Source organism: Pseudophryne corroboree, chromosome 2 (genome assembly GCF_028390025.1).
Source record: "Pseudophryne corroboree isolate aPseCor3 chromosome 2, aPseCor3.hap2, whole genome shotgun sequence".
NCBI lineage: Eukaryota > Metazoa > Chordata > Amphibia > Anura > Myobatrachidae > Pseudophryne > Pseudophryne corroboree.
Genome location: NC_086445.1, coordinates 252,861,926 through 252,884,437, shown reverse-complemented (window position 1 = coordinate 252,884,437; position 22,512 = coordinate 252,861,926). Strand labels below are relative to the sequence as shown.

The window sequence follows — 22,512 nt, the reverse complement described above, 5'->3', positions numbered from 1 at the left end:
CCTAGGTTAAGACAGCGAGTGTTCCTGGAATTCCATGCCAAGAAGTCTGCAGGTCACCCGGGTATTGCCAGAACTCGGGAGTTGCTATCTAGGGCGATGTGGTGGCCCTCGGTGGCTAAGGATGTGGATCAGTGGGTTCGGGCATGTGACATCTGTGCCCGAAATAAGACTCCTAGAGGGGTTCCGGTTGGCCCATTACATCCACTCTCTATCCCATCTAAGCCATGGACCCACATTTCAATGGATTTTGTGGTGGACTTGCCCAAATCCTCGGGGATGACAGCCATCTGGGTTGTCGTTGACAGGTTTTCGAAGATGGCGCACTTCGTTCCACTGGTTGGGCTGCCATCGGCCAGACGCCTGTCTGAATTATTTATGCTGCATGTTGTGCGTCTCCACGGGTTGCCACTTGATGTGGTCTCTGACCGCGGATCCCAGTTTGTGGCCAAATTCTGGAGGGCATTTTGTTCCGATCTCCAGATTTCTGTCAGCTTGTCGTCGGGCTACCATCCGCAGTCTAATGGGCAGACTGAAAGGGTGAACCAGTCCTTGGAGCAGTTCCTCAGGTGTTATGTCTCCAAGTGTCAGACTGACTGGGTTGCTCATCTGTCCATGGCGGAGTTTGCCTATAACAACGCGGCTCACTCTGCTACAGGGATCTCTCCATTCCTTTGTGTGTATGGGCATCATCCTAATGCCAATTCTTTTGACCCCCTGGACTCCACGCCTGGTGGTTCCTCTGTGGTTTCGGTCCTTAGAGGTATTTGGCGGAAAGTGAAGAAAGCCCTTGTGTCTGTGTCATTAGTGACCAAAAGGGTTTTTGATAAGCGGAAAAGACCCTGCAGCTTCAAATTAGGAGACTTCGTCTGGTTGTCTACCAAGAATTTGAAGTTGAGACAGCCATCTCATAAGTTAGGCCCCCGGTTCATCGGCCATTATAAGATCACCAGGGTTATCAATCCGGTGGCATTTCAGTTAGATCTGCCCCGTTCTTTGGGTATCAATAAAACCTTTCATTGTTCCCTTTTAAAACGGGCGATTAGTAATCCTTCTTCCAGTGGAAGACCATCCCCTCTTCTGATACGTGGCCAGAGGGAGTTTGTTGTTGAAAGGATTCTTGACTCCAAGGTGGTTCGGGGTCGGCTGTCATTTTTGGTGCACTGGAAGGCGTATGGCCCGGAGGAGCGGTCGTGGGTGCGCAGTTGTGATCTTCATGCCATCAGACTGATACGCTCTTTCTTCTCGCAGTTCCCCGATAAACCCGGTGGTAGGGGTTCTTTGACCCCTCGTCAGAGGGGGGGTACTGTTAGGGTCTCCTGCCCTGTGCTGCCACATCGTCATGGCAACCGGGAGACAAGTGCTAGCGGAGTGACCTGAGCGCAGCTGATACTCCGGTTCGGGTCTTTTGCTGTGCAGTGGTTATAGGCTCTGTGCATGGCAGGGGATCCGGTGCTGGTTTTTGTGCTCACAGTCTGTGAGGTCTGAGTGGGGCGTGGACAGCACCTGCTTTATAAGGCCTCTTCTCAGGGTAAGCAGATGCTGCTGAATCTTTGTTGGTTAGTCAGTTTCTGAAAGTTAGCCAGTACTGTGTAGCTTTGTATTTGTTTGTTGCTTACTGCAAATAGGCCTGGGGATTTGGTATTACACTCTGCCAATCCAGACCTAGCAGTAAGACTGGAGTCAGTCGTTTAGCTTGCTGGGGTTCTGTTACTACTCTGTGAACTTAGCAAGTTTGCGGCTGTATTCTAAGACTTGCCTGTCTAATCCTGTCTCACTGTGCTAGGTGTCAGGGGTCAGTTTAGTGGCAGTAAACTGAACCTGTGCACTGCAAGTGAGAATTAGGATTGTGGAGACTCTCCTTGTGTCTATCATTCCATCTCTGACCAAGGAGTTTACTGCCACACCCGTTGGTAACCCTTTAGGGTTTTGCTGTTGCCCTTAGCAACAGCATTTCGGGTTCTCTACGTATTAAAACACAACATCTTGCTTTTCCCATCTGAGCAGTTCTAATACAAGGGAGATACCCAGTTCCTTAGCCTCTGGGCTTCTCTGTTCACTTTGTGTGTATTTTGTTACCCTATCACCTTCTGTGTACGTTATGTCATATTCCCCAGTCTGTCTGTAAGTCCATTTGTTTTGCATAACAGTTCAAACACCAGTACATTCCTGCAGGCACTGGAGTGCATAACAGTCCTGACACCAGTACTTTCCTGCAGGCACTGGTGTGCATAACATAGGTGGTATACAATTATGGATGGACGAGCGACTGCCGACACAGAGGTAGCTACAGCCGTGGACTACCGTACTGTGTCTGCTGCTAATATAGACTGGATGATAAGGAGATGAAATCAATATATATATATATATATATATATATATATAATATCACTAGTACTGCAGCCGGACAGGTATATATATTTATTATGTAATGACTGATGACGGACCTGCTGGACACTGTCAGCTCAGCAGCACCGCAGACTGCTACAGTAAGCTACTATAGTAGTATGTATAAAGAAGAAAAAAAAAAAAACCACGGGTAGGTGGTATACAATTATGGATGGACGAGCGACTGCCGACACAGAGGTAGCTACAGCCGTGGACTACCGTACTGTGTCTGCTGCTAATATAGACTGGATGATAAGGAGATGAAATCAATATATATATATATATATATATATATATATAATATCACTAGTACTGCAGCCGGGCAGGTATATATATTTATTATGTAATGACTGATGACGGACCTGCTGGACACTGTCAGCTCAGCAGCACCGCAGACTGCTACAGTAAGCTACTATAGTAGTATGTATAAAGAAGAAAGAAAAAAAAACCACGGGTAGGTGGTATACAATTATGGATGGACGAGCGACTGCCGACACAGAGGTAGCTACAGCCGTGGACTACCGTACTGTGTCTGCTGCTAATATAGACTGGATGATAAGGAGATGAAATCAATATATATATATATATAATATCACTAGTACTGCAGCCGGACAGGTATATATATTTATTATGTAATGACTGATGACGGACCTGCTGGACACAGTCAGCTCAGCAGCACCGCAGACTGCTACAGTAAGCTACTATAGTAGTATGTATAAAGAAGAAAGAAAAAAAAAAAAACCACGGGTAGGTGGTATACAATATTATATATATATTATATATATATATATATATATAAATATTAAACTGGTGGTGACTGGTGGTCAGGTCACTGGTCACACTATCAGCAACTTGCAAGTAGTACTCCTAAGCAGACAATCACAATATATATTATACTGGTGGTCAGTGTGGTCACAATGGCAGTGTGGCACTCTGGCAGCAAAAGTGTGCACTGTACGTTATATGTACTCCTGAGTGCTGCTCTCAGACTCTAACTGCTCCCCACTGTCAGTGTCTCCCCCTCAAGTCAGATAATATACAGTCACACTATCTATCACTTCAGCAAGTAACTAGTACTCCTCCCAATGCTCCCCAAAATTACTACTGTGTCTCTCTCTACTGTCTCACTCTCTTCTCTATAAACGGAGAGGACGCCAGCCACGTCCTCTCCCTATGAATCTCAATGCACGTGTGAAAATGGCGGCGACGCGCGGCTCCTTATATAGAATCCGAGTCTCGCGATAGAATCCGAGCCTCGCGAGAATCCGACAGCGGGATGATGACGTTCGGGCGCGCTCGGGTTAACCGAGCAAGGCGGGAAGATCCGAGTCGCTCGGCCCCGTGTAAAAAAACATGAAGTTCGGGCGGGTTCGGATTCCGAGGAACCGAACCCGCTCATCCCTAGTTTATATGTCATCCTTATGGTCAGTTGTGTGATGAGGGACAAGATTTGCTTCTGTTTGGCCACATATTTTATGACTGGCAGCCACCAGCACTGGTTTTGCCTATTATATTGACCATGAATAATTTGAATTGGTCCTGGACTACCAACCCAGGGCACCAGGGTGCCACGCCACACAGTTTGGGAATCTCTGCATTAGATCATCTGCAATCACAGGCTAAGTGGCAAAGAAATTTTCATATATGCAAATTATTTTGCATCTTATTCATTATGTCTATAAATAAGACCACATGTCCTCAAACAAAACAGGCCCCACGGGTGCGTCGGCCCCCCGGGGATCTTCCCTGTAAACCCTATGGCCAATCCGCCTCTGGTAGTAACACTGTAAAAGAGTAAGGGCCTCAGAGGTTCATTCATTTTGCATAAATTGTGGATTTACATGTGACTTCTCATACACAAGTATCCTAACCTATTCATGACATGCCCTTCTCAAAAACACTGTATTACATCTATGTTAAGTGTTTGTTAGGTGTACTGTATACTTATGCTCAATGTAACAGCCACAATGTTGTTGAATGATATACAGTACATTAGCAGTAGGGGACAATACATAAAGAGCCAATCAGAAACAACTAGATAATACTGCTGATGTCATAATCATCATCATCATTATCCTCCTCGTCATATATCCTTGCCCCAGGCAAAAGATATGCCTCCTAAAAATATATCTTCTGATGTCTTCAAGTGTTATTAGGGGTCATGGGACCTCATTCAGCTTGGGTCCATGTTGAGACAGAAATTGTGATTTTCTCGGAACTGCTTCTGCTAAAAAAATGCATGAAAGCGCCTCCCAAAAAGGTAAAAGACGCCCGTCGATGCATTTGCAAATTTGCCTATGTATTCGCATAATTGTGATGCATACAAAGAAATCGAGTTCCATCGACAATTCCGGTTGATCCATGCATTCCAGGATATACTGTATGCAGCTACTGTCGTAGCAGCGCCATGTTTTTAATCACAGCAATCGCAGGTGCACGCCCTGAAAACGGCCAAGACACGCCTGCATTTTCCCAACCGCTCCCCTTAAATGCCATGTAACTTCCCACAAATGCTCACTTCCTTGCATTCGCTATGCGATTGCATTTTGCTGGGCCTGTGAATGCAATTTGTCCTTTGCGCACGTGCAATGCAGTCGCAGTGCATGTGCATTTGTCCAATAATCATTTGATTTTCAATTTTGCAATTGAAACTGAATAAGGCCCATGTTGCAAGTCCAAAGCCTTCCTGTATTCGCTAGCTACCCTTGCTCTGCCTCTCAACTAACGGCCTCAAATTGCGCCTCTCTGTAGATACAATACAATACAATACAATACAATACAATACAATACAATACAGTTTTATTGTCATCGGTAAAAAAAAAGGTTTCACAGACTAAATTCCTTTGTGCAAATACAGCAATTGCAGTAAAATAGCAACGTCACTAACAATAAAAATAAAAATATACATATACAATTCAGACATTCAACATTCGTACTGCTGATGGGAGGAAACTGTTATGTAAGCGTCCAGTGCGTGCCCTTAAAGTCCTAAACCATTTTTGGGAAGGTAATTTCTCAAATACCTTATGAAAAGGTTGGCTAGGGTCTAGTAAAATATTTCTGGATCTCTTCCGAACTCTAGATTCGTAAAGATCACGGATGGTTGGCAACCATACTCCAATGATCTTACTGGCGGTCCTTATTGTGTGTTCCAAAGCACTCCGCTCGCTTGCAGTGCAGCTGCCATACCAGGCTATAATACTGAAAGACAAGATGCTCTCAAAAGCATGATGATACATATGCAGTGTATGGAAATGCTTACGTTTACAGCCCTTAAATAAACATACGTCCATTCTCATAGTAAATAGATATTTGCTTTTCAATTTTAGAAATTGCTGAATCTAATTACAATAGGTTACTCTACATTTAAGCTGTGTTCCTACCAATGCTTAAGGAAAATGGAGAAGACTGGTGCTCGCTTCTCTATGGAATAGGCTGACTGCACACATAGGTTTCAGAAAAGAGGAGTAAACCCGTGGCACAAAAGAGGGAACATGTAAACATATAATAACCTTAATAACATGCTGAGAGTCCAAAGTCACTGATAAAAGCACAAATCACAGACAAGCCTTGTTTGTCCTTCCTTAGATGAATACAGCTCCAATCCAAAACATTTGACCTCAGAGAAAAAAGGAATTTAGTGCAACACTGTTGGATAATTGAATCCTCTCTTTATTAATGAATTCCACTCACATTTAAGAGTTGTTAAAGTTGCCTATCATATGTTTCCAAACTTAGATCTCATGAATCCTTTTCTGTATTTCTCCACATAAAAACCACAGAAGGAAAAATATTTATTAATATAAAACACTTTAATTACTGGTTACACCCACATGAAAAAAATCAAAACATCACATTAAAAAGTCACATGAAGGGGTTTTGGTTCTCACTAAACAGGAATGGACACGGCTCGTGTGACTCTAAGGGGTACTACTGGGACTCTTTCATCAACCTTGGATGACCAGGAAGAACCACTAACTGTATGGACCGATGGATGTCTGTTCCTGTTCAGTGAGAACCAGAACCCCTTCATGTGACTTTTTAATGTGATGTTTTGATTTTCTTCATGTGAGTGTAACCAGTAATTAAAGAGTTTTATATTAGTCCAACGTTGTTGCACTAAATATTTTTCCTTCCGAGGTTTTTATGTGGAGAAATACAGAAAAGGATTCATGTGATCTAATAAGTTTGGAAACATATGATAGGCAACTTTAACAACTCTTAAATGTGAGTGGAATTCATTAATAAAGAGAGGATTCAATTATCCAACAGTGTTGCACTAAATTCCTTTTTTCTCTGAGGTCAAATGTTTTGGATTGGAGCTGTATTCATCTAAGGAAGGATAAACAAGGCTTGTCTGTGATTTGTGCTTTTATCAGTGACTTTGGACTCTCAGCATTTTATTAAGGTTATTATATGTTTACGTGTTCCCTCTCTTGCACCACGGGTTTACGTCTCTTTTCTGTATTCTGTGACTTTTCTAGGTTTGATGTACCTTTGAGTAAAACCGGGCTGCACTAAAAGGGTTTATTGCGCATTATAGGGTTATCCTCTTTTTATATCTGCACACATAGGTTGCTTTACAGAGACTGGAGAAAATAAAACTTTCCACTACACTAACATCCACTTCTGTAAAAGCTCCCATCTGCACAGAGTAGATTCTGTGAGGATCCCGACAGTCAGAATACCAACAGTGGGATCCCGAAGGGTCAGAATCCTGACGTATCCTGGCCTTGAGGCTAGGGTTAGGACTAGGGGGAGGTTAGGGTTAGGCTGCAGGGGTGGGACGGTTAGTATTAGGCCGTGGGGGTGGTTAGGGTCAGGCTGCAGAAGGGAGGAGGTTAGGTTTAGGCTGCAGGAGGGGAAGGTTAGGTTAGGTTACAGGGGAAGAAGTTAGCGTTAGGCTTCGCTGGGGGGAGGGGTTGACAATTAGGGTATTCTGTATTCTGACTGTCAGAACCCTGACTGCCAGGATTTTTATACCAAACCTGCACAGAGTGTCTGTTACTGCAAACATTGGGGCTTGTGCAGAGTTGCCCCCATTGCCATTTTGCAGACTTTTTGCTCTGTGCATACTTCAAGACCCGAACGTATTCTCTACGGGCAATTATACGTTGTAGACATTTCCACTTGAATGTAAATGGCTAGTATGGGCGTTCAAAAGTAGACTAAGTTTAGTGAGAACTTACAGGCACAATTGCGGACTGTGCTGTTTAAAAAGATCTATCTGATTTCAGATGCATCTCTTGCATCGATGATAAAGCTATCCAAAGTGCATGGTGACGTGCTGACAGCGATCAACCAAGATTATGAATAGGGGAGTCGAGGGCAACATATGCGGGATTATCTGAATTTAGTTTTGTGCATGTAATAGGAGTATCATTGCAGCCGAGTTGCATGAATCTGCCCTATTGTGAACAGGACACAAACAATAACAAGGACAAAAGCATTGATCCTTATTTTTGTTGTATACAAGCAGCAACAAAAGATGACACAGCATGCTGAAATTTGTAGTTCCACCATATATGGATACTTTTAGTTTGCTTACTCCTGATATTTGTTGTCAGGTATCCCTATAGACAATACAGATGTCACTAGAAATATGATCATTACACAAAACAAACCTAGTGGGAGCATCACCACATAACACATTGGGCTGATTAAGAGAGATTAATGGGCTCAAGCTGCATGGAAGGCTTAATATCGGTGTAGAGGGGAGGGGGTTAAAGAATACAAACCTGTAAATTGGCTTCACATGGAAGATCAATACTGTTTCCTGAAGACCCCCTTCCTCCTATAAGGAAAATAAATGTCTTGAGTGATTTAGTGGTACATTAACCTAGTAGTTGATATAAAAATATTGAGCACAAACAATATATGGAGATATTTATCAAGCTGATGGGTACTTGGTGCATCAGTATCCAAAGCAAGTTACTGAACAATACATTGATATATGAACATAAGCACAGCAACAAATCACATGAAAAATGGCAGCATTGCAGGTTCCAGTGATTTTATTATATCATCTTTTTTTTTTAGTAACTGATTTTGTTTGTCAAATGGTGTATATAGGGGTATTTATCAAAGTTTGGAAAGAGATAAAGGGGTCTATTTACTAAGCTTTGGATGGAGATAAAGAGGTCGGAGATAAAGTACCAGCCAATGAACTCCTAAGTACCATTTCATAGGCTGTGTTTGAAAAATGACAGTTAGGATCTGGTTGGCTGGGACTTTATCTCCATCCGCTATATCTCCATTCAAGGCTTAGTAAATAGACCTCAAAGTACCAACTAATCATCTTCTGTCATTTTTCAAACACTAAAGTGTAAATTAGAATCTGATTGGTTAGTACTTTATCTCTCACAACTGTATCTCTCTCCAAGCTTTGATATATACCCTCCCTATGTGTTTTTGAGCTGTGCCCATGCCATCAATTAGCCAAACCATGGTGAACATGATAAACTTTGCTGCCTTTGTGTTACATACAGTATACTGTAGATATTTCAGATTCTAGTTTTTAATTCCAAAAAGTTTATGCTGATGGTCCAGGCTAGACACATGCATACACTGTACGTGTAGCAGACTGTACTTTCATTTCAACATATAAAAAAAAAATATATATTCTGTATATAACAAACTGATCCTACTACGTGTGTGTGGATACATTGGGGGTAATTCCAAGTTGATCACAGCAGGATTTTTTTTAGCAGTTGGGCAAAACCATGTGCACTTCACTTAATTAAATAAATTGACATAAAAATAAATATGTAATGATGTAAAACTATCTTCTAACCGTTTTGTGTGTTCACTTTACCTTGCTCACAGTCCTCATCCTTCTCCCCTCATTTTTATTCCTATCCCCTCCGTTTTACCTTTTATCCCTATATTTATTTATTTTTAACACTTCAACCAATTTATCTCTACCCTATCTCTTTGCTCTCCTTCTACCCATTCTGTCCCTAAATGTTTCATTTTACTCATCCTCTTGTCCCTCTGATCTTTCTCTTACTTCTCCTTATGCCATCATAACTTTCTCCTGTAATTCTTGCTTTATGCTTATTCTCCTTCTCATCCCACTATTCTTTGTTTTACTTCTCCCCCTGTCCTTCTGCCTTTTCTCTTACTCTCCTTCTTGTCCATCTTTACCTTTCTCTTACCCTCCCTTCTGTCCCTCTTACCATTATCATACGCTTTCTCCTGTCCCTCTGCCCTTTCTCTTACTCTCCTTCTTGTCCATCTTTACCTTTCTCTTACCATCCCTTCTGTCCCTCTTACCATTATCATACGCTTTCTCCTGTCCCTCTGCCCTTTCTCTTACTCTCCTTCCTGTCCATCTTTACCTTTCTCTTACCATCCCTTCCGTCCCTCTTACCATTATCATACGCTTTCTCCTGTCCCTCTGCCCTTTCACTTACTCTCCTTCCTGTCCATCTTTACCTTTCTCTTACCATCCCTTCTGTCCCTCTTACCATTATCATACGCTTTCTCCTGTCCCTCTGCCCTTTCTCTTACTCTCCTTCCTGTCCATCTTTACCTTTCTCTTACCATCCCTTCTGTCCCTCTTTCCGTTATCATACGCTTATACCTCTTGTAAACCTTACCCCTCTTTTCTTCCCACCTGTCTGTTATACCTTTCTTTCATTTTACCTAATGTCCCTCTTACCATTGTCTTACTCTTATGCTCCACTCTTACCTTTTCACTTACTCGTCCACCTATTCTTGCTTTTCGTTTTTACATCCCTTCACTTTCCTCACTCAGCTCTTTCGCTTATAACGCCCCTTTTTCTCTCTACAGACAGCAACTTTGTCCTTGGCAATGCCCAGCTGCCTCACTCTTACCCTGTGGTGTATTGCTCAGATGGGTTTTGTGAGCTCACTGGCTTTACCCGTGCAGAGGTCATGCAGAGGTCGTGCACTTGCACCTTTTTGTATGGTGCTGACACCGGGGAGCAGATCCAACAGTGTATCCAGAAAGCACTGAATGATAAACAAGAGCTTAAGGCTGAATTACTGCTTTACAGGAAAAATGGTGAGTACATGTCCAGCTTACAGGATCTCTGTAAAGTCATTGATTAAAGGTCCGAAACAGCAACTTTTTTTTGTAGACCTATTTATTGCTAAATATAATGGTCCTGACCCCCCCTCCCCTTCCGCTGCTGTGTCTGCTCTTCTGGAAAGGAGGTTCCTTGAGCACCACGATGGGTTGGCGGCCATCCGGCTCTCTGCAACTACGACACTCAACCCTTCACACCATGGTGCCTGATCTTTAAATTACAATGACCTGACCGAGCCACGCTGGGGGGAACACGTGATATGTCACCTGTAAGTGGATACCCAGTTCGACGATAATTCCTTCTGACCACGCTTAGCACCGTGCCTCATGCCGGGCAGACGTTCTACCAAGAAAGGGTCATCTGCTTCAGCCAACTCATCCCGAGCCAAGGCTTTTTGGACGCTATTCCGGCCACCAGTAACTGACTCTACCTCATCTACCCCTTCCTCGTCCTCCTTGCTCTCCAGAGCCATGGCAGGCAATACGGCTGGGGGGCTACCTCCTCTCCTTCCGCCATCTTCTCCTGTGGTGGAGTCCTCGGACTTATCTACCATTCTCTCCAAATTGCGGTCCCTTCCCACCCGCCAGGACCTACAGCAAGACCTTCAGTCCATGGAACAATGGATACAGGATTCCATTCAGACCCGTCTCTCTTCCTTGCAGTCCGATGTCACTCAGGTTGCAGATAGAGTAGTAACGCTGGAAGATTGCTCTGAGAGGACGGATTCTAAAATATCTGATCTCCATGATCTCATCTCTCGCCAGTCGCGCTCTCTGATAGCCATGGGCCACCGACTCGATGACGTGGACAACAGAGGACGCCGGAGTAACCTGCAAATACGGGGATTGCCTGAAGACGTCGCACCCCAAAACGTTGAATCTGCTCTAACCAAAATATTCAATGAACTTTTGGGAGCGGACTCTGACTACCAGATGCTGTTTGACAGAGCACATCGGGCCTTGCGACCTAGAGGGACGCCGACGGAAAGACCCCGAGACGTTATCTGCAGACTCCACTGCTTTCAGGAGAAGGAGGAGATTCTTAGAGCAGCCAGACGGGCGCCGGACATTACTTTTGATGGCCATAGGATACAAATCTTCCCGAACCTCTTGTGGTCTACCTTACAACAGAGGCGTATACTCCGCCCCCTCACAGATGAACTTAAAAACCATAACATCAAATTTCGGTGGGGATTCCCATTATCTATCCAAGTGACCTACAAAGGAACCCTTTATGTCCTTCAGGAATATGATGGCGTTAAGGACTTCTGCTTAGCCCTGGATATCCCGGCCCCGAGTCTCCCTAACTGGCTGGACCCGCTTGAACTTTCATTGGCTCCTCCGCCCCAAATGGAACGGTGGCAGAGAGTCCATAATCCTAGGAGGCGATGATGGAATGATACGTTCAAGGAATCTGCAACTGTGCCTGCTGTTACAGTTGCCACGGATGACACGGGATGACGAGGGCGGGCAGGACCTCCAGTTACAATTTACAAGGACACGTGACTACTTGACATACTTATTGTGTTTTTGATATGTTGTTTTCTCTTTTGCGATGTCCTTCCACTGCAGTTTGAATAGTTCTATGCCGGCAACTGTTTCAGTACTTGTTTGCCTCCCGTAGTTGCTTAGGTACTGATACTTCCTGCCAAGTTATGTACTTTGGTTTTTGTTTTTGTTTCCTGGTTTCTAGGTTGTGTCGCTTTTATATTAGATTAACGTTACCTGTTATGTCGTTTTGCCTTCAGCACCCAGTGCTCTGCTTGATTTCGAAGTCTTCTGATTCAGTTTCTTCTTTACTCGAACTGCTCTGTCCACTGAATAATTTTGTTTATACCTCAATGCTAGTTGTGGTGATGTGTCCCGGTTCCCCCCAGACTCCCCCTTGCTCTGCTATACATTTGTAGATCATGGGCCGTTTCCGGTCTCCCATGACTAATGATGCAGAGTATTGCTGTTGTATTGACAGCTGTTTTCTTTATCTTTTATTGTCTACGTTACTTCCCCCTGTCCTTCCTCTTGTGTTTTCCTCTCCCCCTCCCCTTACTTGGATGAGGTGTTATGGGCGGCTGCTCTTTCAGCAGGGTTATGTGGGTGACACGGCGATATGGCAATGCTGGTATTCACTAGTATCAGATTATTATTTCTAATTTAAAGTTAATATCATTTAACGTAAAAGGCCTTAACATTATTATTATTATTATTATTATTACATTTTATTTATAGGGCGCCACAAGTGTTTCGCAGCGCCGTACAAAGGACAGTACAGGGAGACAAAACTTAGCATAACAGTAAATAAATAACAAAAATGGAGTGCAGGTAACAAAGAGCAACACAGTTCTCAAAACATAATACAGCTTAGATGTAAGTAGCGAAGGAGTAATCATTGTACTACTTGGGGCTGGCGGCCATAGATAGAGATGAGCCTTTACCAGCAGGAGAGAATGCAGGTAAAGATGGTTGCTGAGTGAAATATGTCAAGAAGAGGGTTTAGACAAGAGGAAAGAGGGCCCTGCTCTGAAGAGCTAACAATCTAGTGGGAAGGGGCAACAGACAGATGGCATGAGGTGCAAGCAAGCAGGTAGAAGCCTGATGGTGGTATGCGAGCAAAGCAGAGATGTCCAAGGCATGGGGCAGGGGGATGGAGGAGCAGCCTAAGGACTAGGTTATGCATTGGAGGGGTACGCTTTGATAAATAGGTGGGTTTTCAATGCCCGTTTGAAGCTTTGCAAGATCGGGGAGAGTCTAATGGAGCGGGGGAGCGCATTCCACTGAAGGGGTGCAGCACGGGCAAAATCCTGAACTCGTGCATGGGAAGCAGTGACCAAGGCAGAGGAGAGGCGACGGTCATCAGCCGACCGTAGTGGGCGGGAGGGAGTATGAAGGGAGAGGAGGTTGGAGATGTAGGGAGCAGTGGAATTAGAGATGGCCTTGTATGTGAGGGTGAGGAGTTTGAAGAGGATTCTGTAGGGGAATGGGAGCCAGTGTAGATTTTGTTGAAGGGGAGTGGCAGAAGTGGAGCGGCGGGAGAGGAAGATGAGCCTAGCTGCAGAGTTGAGGACAGATTGGAGGGGAGCGATGTGGGAGCAAGTGAGGCCAGTGAGGAGCACATTGCAGTAGTCAAGTCGTGAGATGACCAGTGAGTGGATGATAAGTTTAGTTGCACTCTGGGAGAGAAATGTCCTGATGCGAGCAATGTTGCGTAGCTGGAACCGACAAGATTGCGTCAGAGCTTGGATGTAGGGTGCAAAGCAGAGGGAGGAGTCAAGAGTGACGCCCAGGCAGCGGAGTTGGGGAACGGGGGAGATGATAGTGTTGTCAACAGTGATAGAGATATTTGTAGGGGGTGTTGCTCTGGCTGGGGGAAAGATAATAAGTTCAGTTTTGTCCATGTTGAGCTTCAGAGAGCGCTCAGACATCCAGGAGGAGATGGCAGAGAGGCAGCTGGAGACCTGAGAGAGGACAGAGGGGGACAGATCAGGAGAGGAGAGGTAGAGTTGTGTGTCATCAGCATAGAGGTGGTATTGAAGGCCAAATGAGTTAATGAGCGCACCCAGGGAAGAGGTGTAGAGGGAGAACAGAAGGGGGCCTAGGACAGAACCCTGAGGGACACCAACAGGAAGGATGGAAGGGTGTGAGGTGGTTCCGGAGGCAGACACAGAGAAGGAGCGGTTAGTGAGGTATGAGGTAAACCAGTCAAGGACGGTGCTAGAGAGGCCAACATTTTGGAGTGTGCGAGAAGAGATCCTGGCTTCTACACTCTCTGTATACCGACAAAGCGGACGTGGTGTTCCTTCAGGAGACGCACTTTAAAAGAGGTGCCTCTCCGAAGCTGCACTCCCATCATTTCCCGCAGGGATATTATAATGATTTCTCTGGGGCTAAGGCCAAGGGGGTTGCAATTTTGTTTGCTAAGCATATTAGATTGCATGACGTATCAGAAATCCCTATTGGAGATGGGAGGGGCCTGATGGTGAAGGCTACTATTGCTGACCAAATTTTTACATTTGTTAACCTTTATCTCCCTAATCAGGGCCAGATCCATTTTATGAGGGAGGCTTTGGAACTGATAGAGCAATCTCTGGCAGGGGTATTAGTGATAGGAGGCGACCTTAACTGGGCAGTGGAGCCTCTTCTAGATACTTCAACTGGAGCACCCAGATCCTCATTGAACGATGTTAGACGCTTTAAGTAAATTCTGCATGATTTCCAGTTAATGGACACCTGGCGCCTGCTCCACCCCAAAAATAGGGACTACACGTTTTATTCTTACCCACACAATTGTTACACCCATATCGACTATCTCTTTGTGGACCATAACTCCCTTGATTTTCTTGTAGATGCCACAATAGGTCAAATAGTTGGCTCTGACCATGCCCCCACTATTATCCTGTCTTTGCGCCACCCACCCCCGCGCCAATGGCGTTGGCGATTTAACGAGCGTTTTCTCAGGGACCCAGATTGTCGGGCCCAATTAGAAAGTACTATTGAGGATTATATTGCTCTTAATATGACTGACGAGGTCTCCCCAGTGACGGTGTGGGAAGCCCATAAATGCGTGATTAGAGGCAAATGCATCCAACTGGGCTCCCTCCTCAAGAAACAAAAAAATTATTGTTGGGAAGCCCTACTTGCTAAAATTAAAAGACTGGAACTCATACATAAATCCACACTAACTTCCGATGTGTTAGCAGAGCTGCAGGAAGCTCGATCTTCCCTTAATAACTTGCTGAATGAAGGCACCCGCAGGGCGTTCCACTGCTGTCGGCACAAGTTCCAGAGGTGGGGTAACAAACCCGGGAAGCTTCTTGCCCGCGCTCTTTGTGCCCAAAGATCCCTGACTTATATTAGGGAGATTAGGGACTCCTCTGGTGTGCCCCATGCTTCTGACGGTAAGATGGCTGAGATCTTTCATGCGTACTATACGAAACTCTATAATTTGACATCGCTGCGCTCCCAATGTGAGCAGTCAATGCTTGGGAAGGCAGTAGAGGATTTCCTAGAAGAGATTAATTTCCCGTCCCTCTCCCCAGCTATAATTAAAGCCCTCGAAGACCCTTTTACAGACGACAAACTTGTGTCCGCTCTGAAGTCCTCCCCGTCTGGTAAAAGTCCGGGCCCCGACGGCTTCCCCATATCTTATTACAAAACGTTTCAAGATAAACTTCTCCCTCTCTTACTCCGCGCTTGCAATTCTGTCTCTCCGCAGGCCCCCTTCTCGAACCAGTCCTTAGGGGCTCACGTCATGGTCATCCCTAAAGACGGAAAAGACCCATCATTGCCATCCAGTTACAGACCAATCTCCCTCCTTAATGTTGATATTAAATTGTATGCTAAACTCTTAGCGAACCGCCTGTGTTTGTTGCTGTCGGCAGTGATACACTCGGATCAGGTTGGCTTCGTTCGAGGTAGAGAAGCGAGAGACAACACCATAAGAGTGATTGACCTGATAGCCCATGCAAGCTCCGCTAAGGTTCCCATGATGCTTCTCTCCATAGACGCTGAGAAAGCCTTCGACCGCATCGACTGGGTCTTTATGGAAAAGACGCTGCGACGATTGGGCCTGGGAGAGGTGTTCTTGCAAAAAATCTTGGCGCTATATCGAGCTCCCTCGGCACAGGTGCGGGTAAATGGAATACTTTCTGACCCGATAGTCATCTTTAATGGGACTAGACAGGGATGCCCGTTGTCACCATTGATATTTGTTGTCTGCATGGAGGCTCTGGCTAGAGCCATTCGGCAGAACCCTGATGTCACTGGCTTGAAGGTGGGTGGAAACGAACATAAACTTGCATTGTTCGCGGACGACCTTCTGGCGGTCATTACAAACCCTGCTATATCCCTGTCTGGTCTTATGAAAGAATTTGCACGCTTTGGAGCATTATCTAATTTCAAGATTAATTATGCGAAATCGACGGCCCTTAGTATCTCTCTCCCCGCGGACTTAGTCTCGTCCCTGAAGACTGTATTTCCCTTCACCTGGCACCCCTCACACATTAAATATTTAGGCATTTTGATCCCCTCCTCCCTTTCGACCACTGTCACTCTAAATCACCTCCCTTTACTGCGCAAGCTGCGTAAGGAAATGTCGCAGTGGCTTCAACAGAAGTTCTCCTGGCTAGGCCGTATGAGCATTGTGAAAATGAATATCCTGCCAAGGCTACTATATCTTTTCCAGACTATCCCCTTAAAGCTCCCCCATCAGTTTTTGGTAGACACACACAAAGCTATTAGCCAATTTGTTTGGGGTGGCAGAAAGCCCCGGTTCAAGCATTGCTACTTATTCTATAGGAAGGCTCAGGGGGGCCAACAGCTGCCCATGGTTTCGGCATATTATCAGGCTACAATTTTGAATAGGATTCTGGATTGGTCGCGACCTGGAGCCGGCTCTAAGCAGTGGGTTGACTTGGAGAGACGGTCCTCGGGTCTGCAATTACAGGCAGTACCCTGGCTTAGGACCATTGGCCGCTCCCCACATCTGATGGTTGGACCCACCTTAGCTCTGTGGAGAACACTGTGATTTAGAATGGGTCTTTCTTCATCAACTTCCCTGCTTCTCCCGCTTCTTGACAACCCACTGTTTGGACCGGGTATGGGTGGAGGTGTGGCCGCTAGGTGGAGGCAGGCAGGCTTGACTAGAGTAACGCATTTGCTCTCTGGGGGGAGGCTCAAAGCTTTTGATGACCTCAGGGAGGGCACTGATATTCCTGCGACTGACTTCTGGTTCTATCTCCAAACTCGTCATTTTACTTTGTCTCACAGGACAGCTGCTGCATTGACTAGTAGTCTTACCCCTTTTGAAGCAATGTGTTCCCAATCCTCTGAACCCACACATGTTGTATCGGGTATATGTAAGATATTGTTACATTACGTTTCTCAGGAGATCCCGCTTTCTGCACAAAATGGGATGCTGATCTTGCACCTAGAGGGATACATATTAATTGGAAGAAACACTGTGAAGTTATGTACCGTTGCTCTACAAGTTTAGAAGTTATTGAAACACAGTATAAACTGCTTACTAGGTGGTATCGATGTCCCTCCCTTTTGCATAAGTTATTTCCTTCAGTGTCCCCCTTGTGTTGGAGATGTGGAAAGGATCGTGGTACCCTTATTCATATATGGTGGGACTGCCCCCTGGTCTCTACCTTTTGGGGGCAGGTTATTCAAATCTCCTCCAATATCCTGGGGTTTCAGGCTCCTACTGGGATTGACTTCTGGTTGCTCTCCCACACTACAATTCCACTAGCAAAGTATAAACATTCCCTTCTCAAGCACCTCAATAACGCAGCGAGGGCGGTGGTACCGCTCCACTGGAAGTCTCCGCCCCCCCCCCCCTGAATATAAGAATGGTTCCAGCGGAGAGAATTTTATAGAACAATGGAGGATATTTTTAATTCAGTCCTTGACTCACATGCCGATTATGTTGCTACGTGGTTTTCTTGGCTGGAATTTAAATCTACCTCTGCCTACAAAGACCAGATCCCACTAGACTCACCATGATACCGCTTTCCTGTGTAGTCCGCCTCGCTGTACGGAACCCAAACTTGCATCTAGTTAAGATTGATTAGCTCACCCATTCCCCTTCCCTGACTTTACCCCTTTTCCCCCCACTATCCTTTGTCTTGTCTTTTGTGTGGATTCTTGATGTTCTATGTTTTATTGGTCTATTGACCCATGTGTTTCTACAATGTACTATTTGTTGTACTGTTTGTAACATCCTTATTTCTTCTGTAAAACCAAAATAAAGAATATATTAAAAAATATATATATGTAATGGTCCTTTAAAGTTTATCCATCATTTATAGAGTGGGTTAGATCAATTTTTATGACAATGTAAACTGACTAAAAAACAGTTGCTAAAAAAATGGAGCCATCATGGAGGCATGTGGCAAACCTTGAAAAGTCTGAGTGACACTGTGAGTATTATTTCTGATATGGAAAAGCAAAGAACAGAAGTAGATCAATACAGTTTAACACTTTCATTATTGAAAGTGTACATGCCATTCCTGGTCAGACCTGACCGCTGAGCCCACACCATCATAGAAAACATTTCTCAATTATATTGATAAAGAAAGGCAACTGATGCTGGAAATGAGAGCCCACTGCAGTATGAGGGCAGTGCCACTGCTACCTATCAGAGACATCTGCAGTGTGAGGGCAGTGCCACTGCTACCTATCAGAGACATCTGCAGTGTGAGGGCAGTGCCACTGCAACCTATCAGAGACATCTGCAGTGTCAGGGCAGTGCCACTGCTACCTATCAGAGACATCTGCAGTGTGAGGGCAGTGCCACTGCAACCTATCAGAGACATCTGCAGTGTCAGGGCAGTGCCACTGCTACCTATCAGAGACATCTGCAGTGTGAGGGCAGTGCCACTGCTACCTATTAGAGACATCTGCAGTGTGAGGGCAGTGCCACTGCTACCTATCAGAGACATCTGCAGTGTGAGGGCAGTGCCACTGCTACCTATCAGAGACATCTGCAGTGTCAGGGCAGTGCCACTGCAACCTATCAGAGACATCTGCAGTGTGAGGGCAGTGCCACTGCTACCTATCAGAGACATCTGCAGTGTGAGGGCAGTGCCACTGCTACCTATCAGAGACATCTGCAGTGTGAGGGCAGTGTCACTGATACCTATCAGAAACATCTGCAGTGTCAGGGCAGTGCCACTGCTACCTATCAGAGACATTTGCAGCCGGATGATGCCACATGGAGAATCTAGGAAATAAATATTCAGCCCTATTCCCAACCAAGGTACAGTACACATAATTTATGACTGGTGAACACAGTTATTTGCCTATTAATAAGGAATGTTAAATCAAGTATATTTATTATATTTTAAAAGGTAAAACACACATATACATAGAAACAAACAAAAGAAAATAATTGACAATAATGACAGCACAAGAAGAATGCACATTTAGACAATCTAAGGTTCTCGGCATAAACAAGAAATAAGAAGTAAAACTACATATAAGAATAAAATGACATTGACGAAACAGGCTACACGGGGCGAAACTGCACATACAGTATGTAATAATGCAGCGGGAACAGTAAGGGAGACAGCGTAAACGTCTCTTCATTTTGGAGAATCATATTTGCAGAGACCACATCCTATCAAATTTTATCGGACACTTCCAATTTTCATACAGAAATCGTCATGTAAAACAATGGAGTTGACCAGACATATTCAGAAAGTAAGAGAAGGGACCTGTAAAGCAATTCTTTTCCTGGCAATACACACTTTGGCTAACGTGAACTTTTACATTGGTTTCATGCAAGAAATCCAGCAACACAATCAATAACTATCTGATATGAGGGCAACAATTCCCTTTTTCACAGATAATGTACAGTGATGTATTAATGAGATATTTATATGGAAGAGGAAAAGGCCATCAGCAGAATATGTCCTACTCTTCTAGGTTTTGGTAACCTTGATCAAATATACAGAGAAGGAAGACTGGACACATTAAAAGAGCTTGAGAATGAATGTTATTGCATCAGTGGCATATCTATAATTGGTGTAGCTTGTGCAGTGCATACGGGCCCCTGGGTCCAAGGGGGCACACTTCGCACACCCTGCCCCCATATATGGTTATGCTTACCATCTCCAGAGTCCCGTATCGGCCAGTGCACCGATTCTGCAGAGCAGCAGAAATCACAGCAGTAGAGAAGTCCCCAGCAATAAGGCACGGGTGCCATGTTTCCGGAGCCCTATACAGTAGAGTCTATTGCGCCACCAGAGAAGAGGAGGCTGCATGAAGTCTGCATTCGGGCCCTCTCCTAAAACTGCCCTTAATTGCATGCAACAGCTTATTGAACTTATCTATTTTGGTCGAGAATTAGCAGCCACCGGCTACTGTTTCATAAAGTTTTATACATTCATAGGAAGTGTCCTACAACATGGTAATACCTATTGGCCGACTCACAGAAGGCTAACTATTTGAATGATGTGATTACTATAAAATAATTCAAGACATACACTTGGTGAAATTTTAACACATGTTCCTTTTTATGTATTGCAAGAGGGAACCAGTCTGTGATATATCAAAGTACTGTATGTGTTTAGCATTAAGACACATGTGAAACATTTGTATTTTGCTGTCAATCCAATTTTTATGTTTCTGTACTCCTGTACTACGTTGCATGTACTGAAAATGCACATGATGGTACGCATTATGCTGTATTGCACAATTTAACACTAACATAAAAATGTCACCACAAGAGGTAAAAATATTAATAACAAATAAATGCTATTTGCTCTTTTGGTAAGTCACTGTGAGATTTGTTCATGCCCTTGACCTCATTCACATAAAGCACACAATTGCTTTATAAAATACAGTTAGGTCCATATATACAGTATTTGGACACTGATACAATTTGACACTGACACAATTTCCCTAAGTTTTGCTCTGTAAGTCACCTCTATTGATTTGAAATTAAACAATGGAGCTGTAATTGAAGTGCAGACGTTCAGGTTTAATTAAGGGTTAAACAAAAATATTGTGTGAAACATTTAGGAATTGCAACCATTTTTATACACAGCCCCTGTTTTTCAGGGGCTCAAATGTAATTAGGCTAATTAACATAAGCATAAATAAAATATTTATTTTTAATACTTTGTAAAGAATCCTTTGTAGGCAATGACCGCCTGAAGTCTAGGACACATGGACATCACTAAATGCCGGTTTCCTTCTTTGTTATGCATTGCCAGGCCTTTACTGCAGATGTCTTCAGTTGTTTGTTTGTTGGTCTCTCTGCCTTTTGTACGGTCTTCAGCGAGTAAAAGGCATACTTGATCGGGAGGAGCTCTGTTGGAGTATAGTGCACTCAGTACCTTGTCTCCTGTGTATACATTACACTGGGTATACATTCCTCTAGTGTTTACCCTCTAGTGCTGGAGCATCAGGGAGGTGGAGACTGATGACACAGTTCCTCCTGCAGTGGAGAGAGAGAGATGGTTCCTCCTGTAGCGTGTGTCGCACTGCCTGAGCGGGACGGAGAGCAGTGTGCGGTGTGTGTTCCAACGGGAGTCAGTCTACATGGATGTGCAGCCTTCCATCCCATACTGTCAGAGTCACTACCTTACTACAGCCGCATGACGAATAGCGATAAGTACCGCGCTTTCACTGTACCAGCCTGTTATATATATGAGTGAGTTACTGCTGCTGCAGAACATCTTCCACATTAACAAGTGTTGTTAATGCAGAAGATGTTGTTAATAAACCAGCGTTCTGGTTAACTATCAATTATGTGGATTAACATCACTATCAAACACCGGAACACTGCCAACAAGCTCAAGTGATTGCAAAATATTTCATTTCTTTGCCTTAAAAAACTCCTGGGTTGCATTCGCAGTATGTTTTGGGCCATTGGCCCTCATTCAGATGTGGTTGGAGGTGCGCCCTGATTAGCACATTACTGATGCAAACCTGTCCTGCAACACAGGACGCAGGGACAGCATCAGACTGTCAGTGATTAACAGTATGATGCCATTTGGGGGCAGTGAGGGGGCGACAGTGGGCTCCATTTGTGAAACGGAGGCATGTTGCTGTCGTTTACGGGAGATACCAGGGAACTCCGTCATTGAATGGATATTTCCTTGCCTCTGCAATGGGAGGCTTGCGCGTCTTCATGGGCGCTGAAAGCAGCCAGTTGGTGCTGGGGATGGTGCGTGATGCCTCCTGCCACATTACCATATTAGTGCTATCGCTGCTGCTTCTATGTAAGCAGCAGTGATAGCACCTCCAACCACGTCTGAATTTAGGCCATTGTCCATCTGTACTGTGAAGCACCATCCAATCAGTTTTGCAGAATTCGATTGAATCTAAGTAGACAGGATATTACTATACGCTTCAGTAGCCAAGCAGGAACATACCATCACACTGCCTCCATTGCGTTTTACAGAAGATCAAGAGCCATTCCAAGCCTTCTCGATACTTGTTCCTTCCCATCATTCTGGTACAGGTTGATCTTGGTTTCATCTGTCCAAAGTATTCTGTTCCAGTATTTTAGCAAACTCTAATCTAGCCTTTCTATTTTTGAGGTTTATTAATGGTTTGCAGTGCACCTT

General features: G+C 44.5%; 1 protein-coding gene across 3 annotated transcripts in view; it reads left to right on the top strand.

The window, feature by feature from the left end:
- The window catches only part of KCNH3 (potassium voltage-gated channel subfamily H member 3), a 158,609-nt gene that overhangs the window by 35,454 nt on the left and 100,643 nt on the right, over window positions 1-22,512 (top strand). For all 3 annotated transcript variants that reach the window (XM_063952672.1, XM_063952673.1, XM_063952671.1), the window contains exon 3: window positions 10,181-10,414. In XM_063952672.1, coding sequence (XP_063808742.1) covers window positions 10,181-10,414 — 234 coding nt within the window. The remainder of the gene's footprint in view (window positions 1-10,180; window positions 10,415-22,512) is intronic.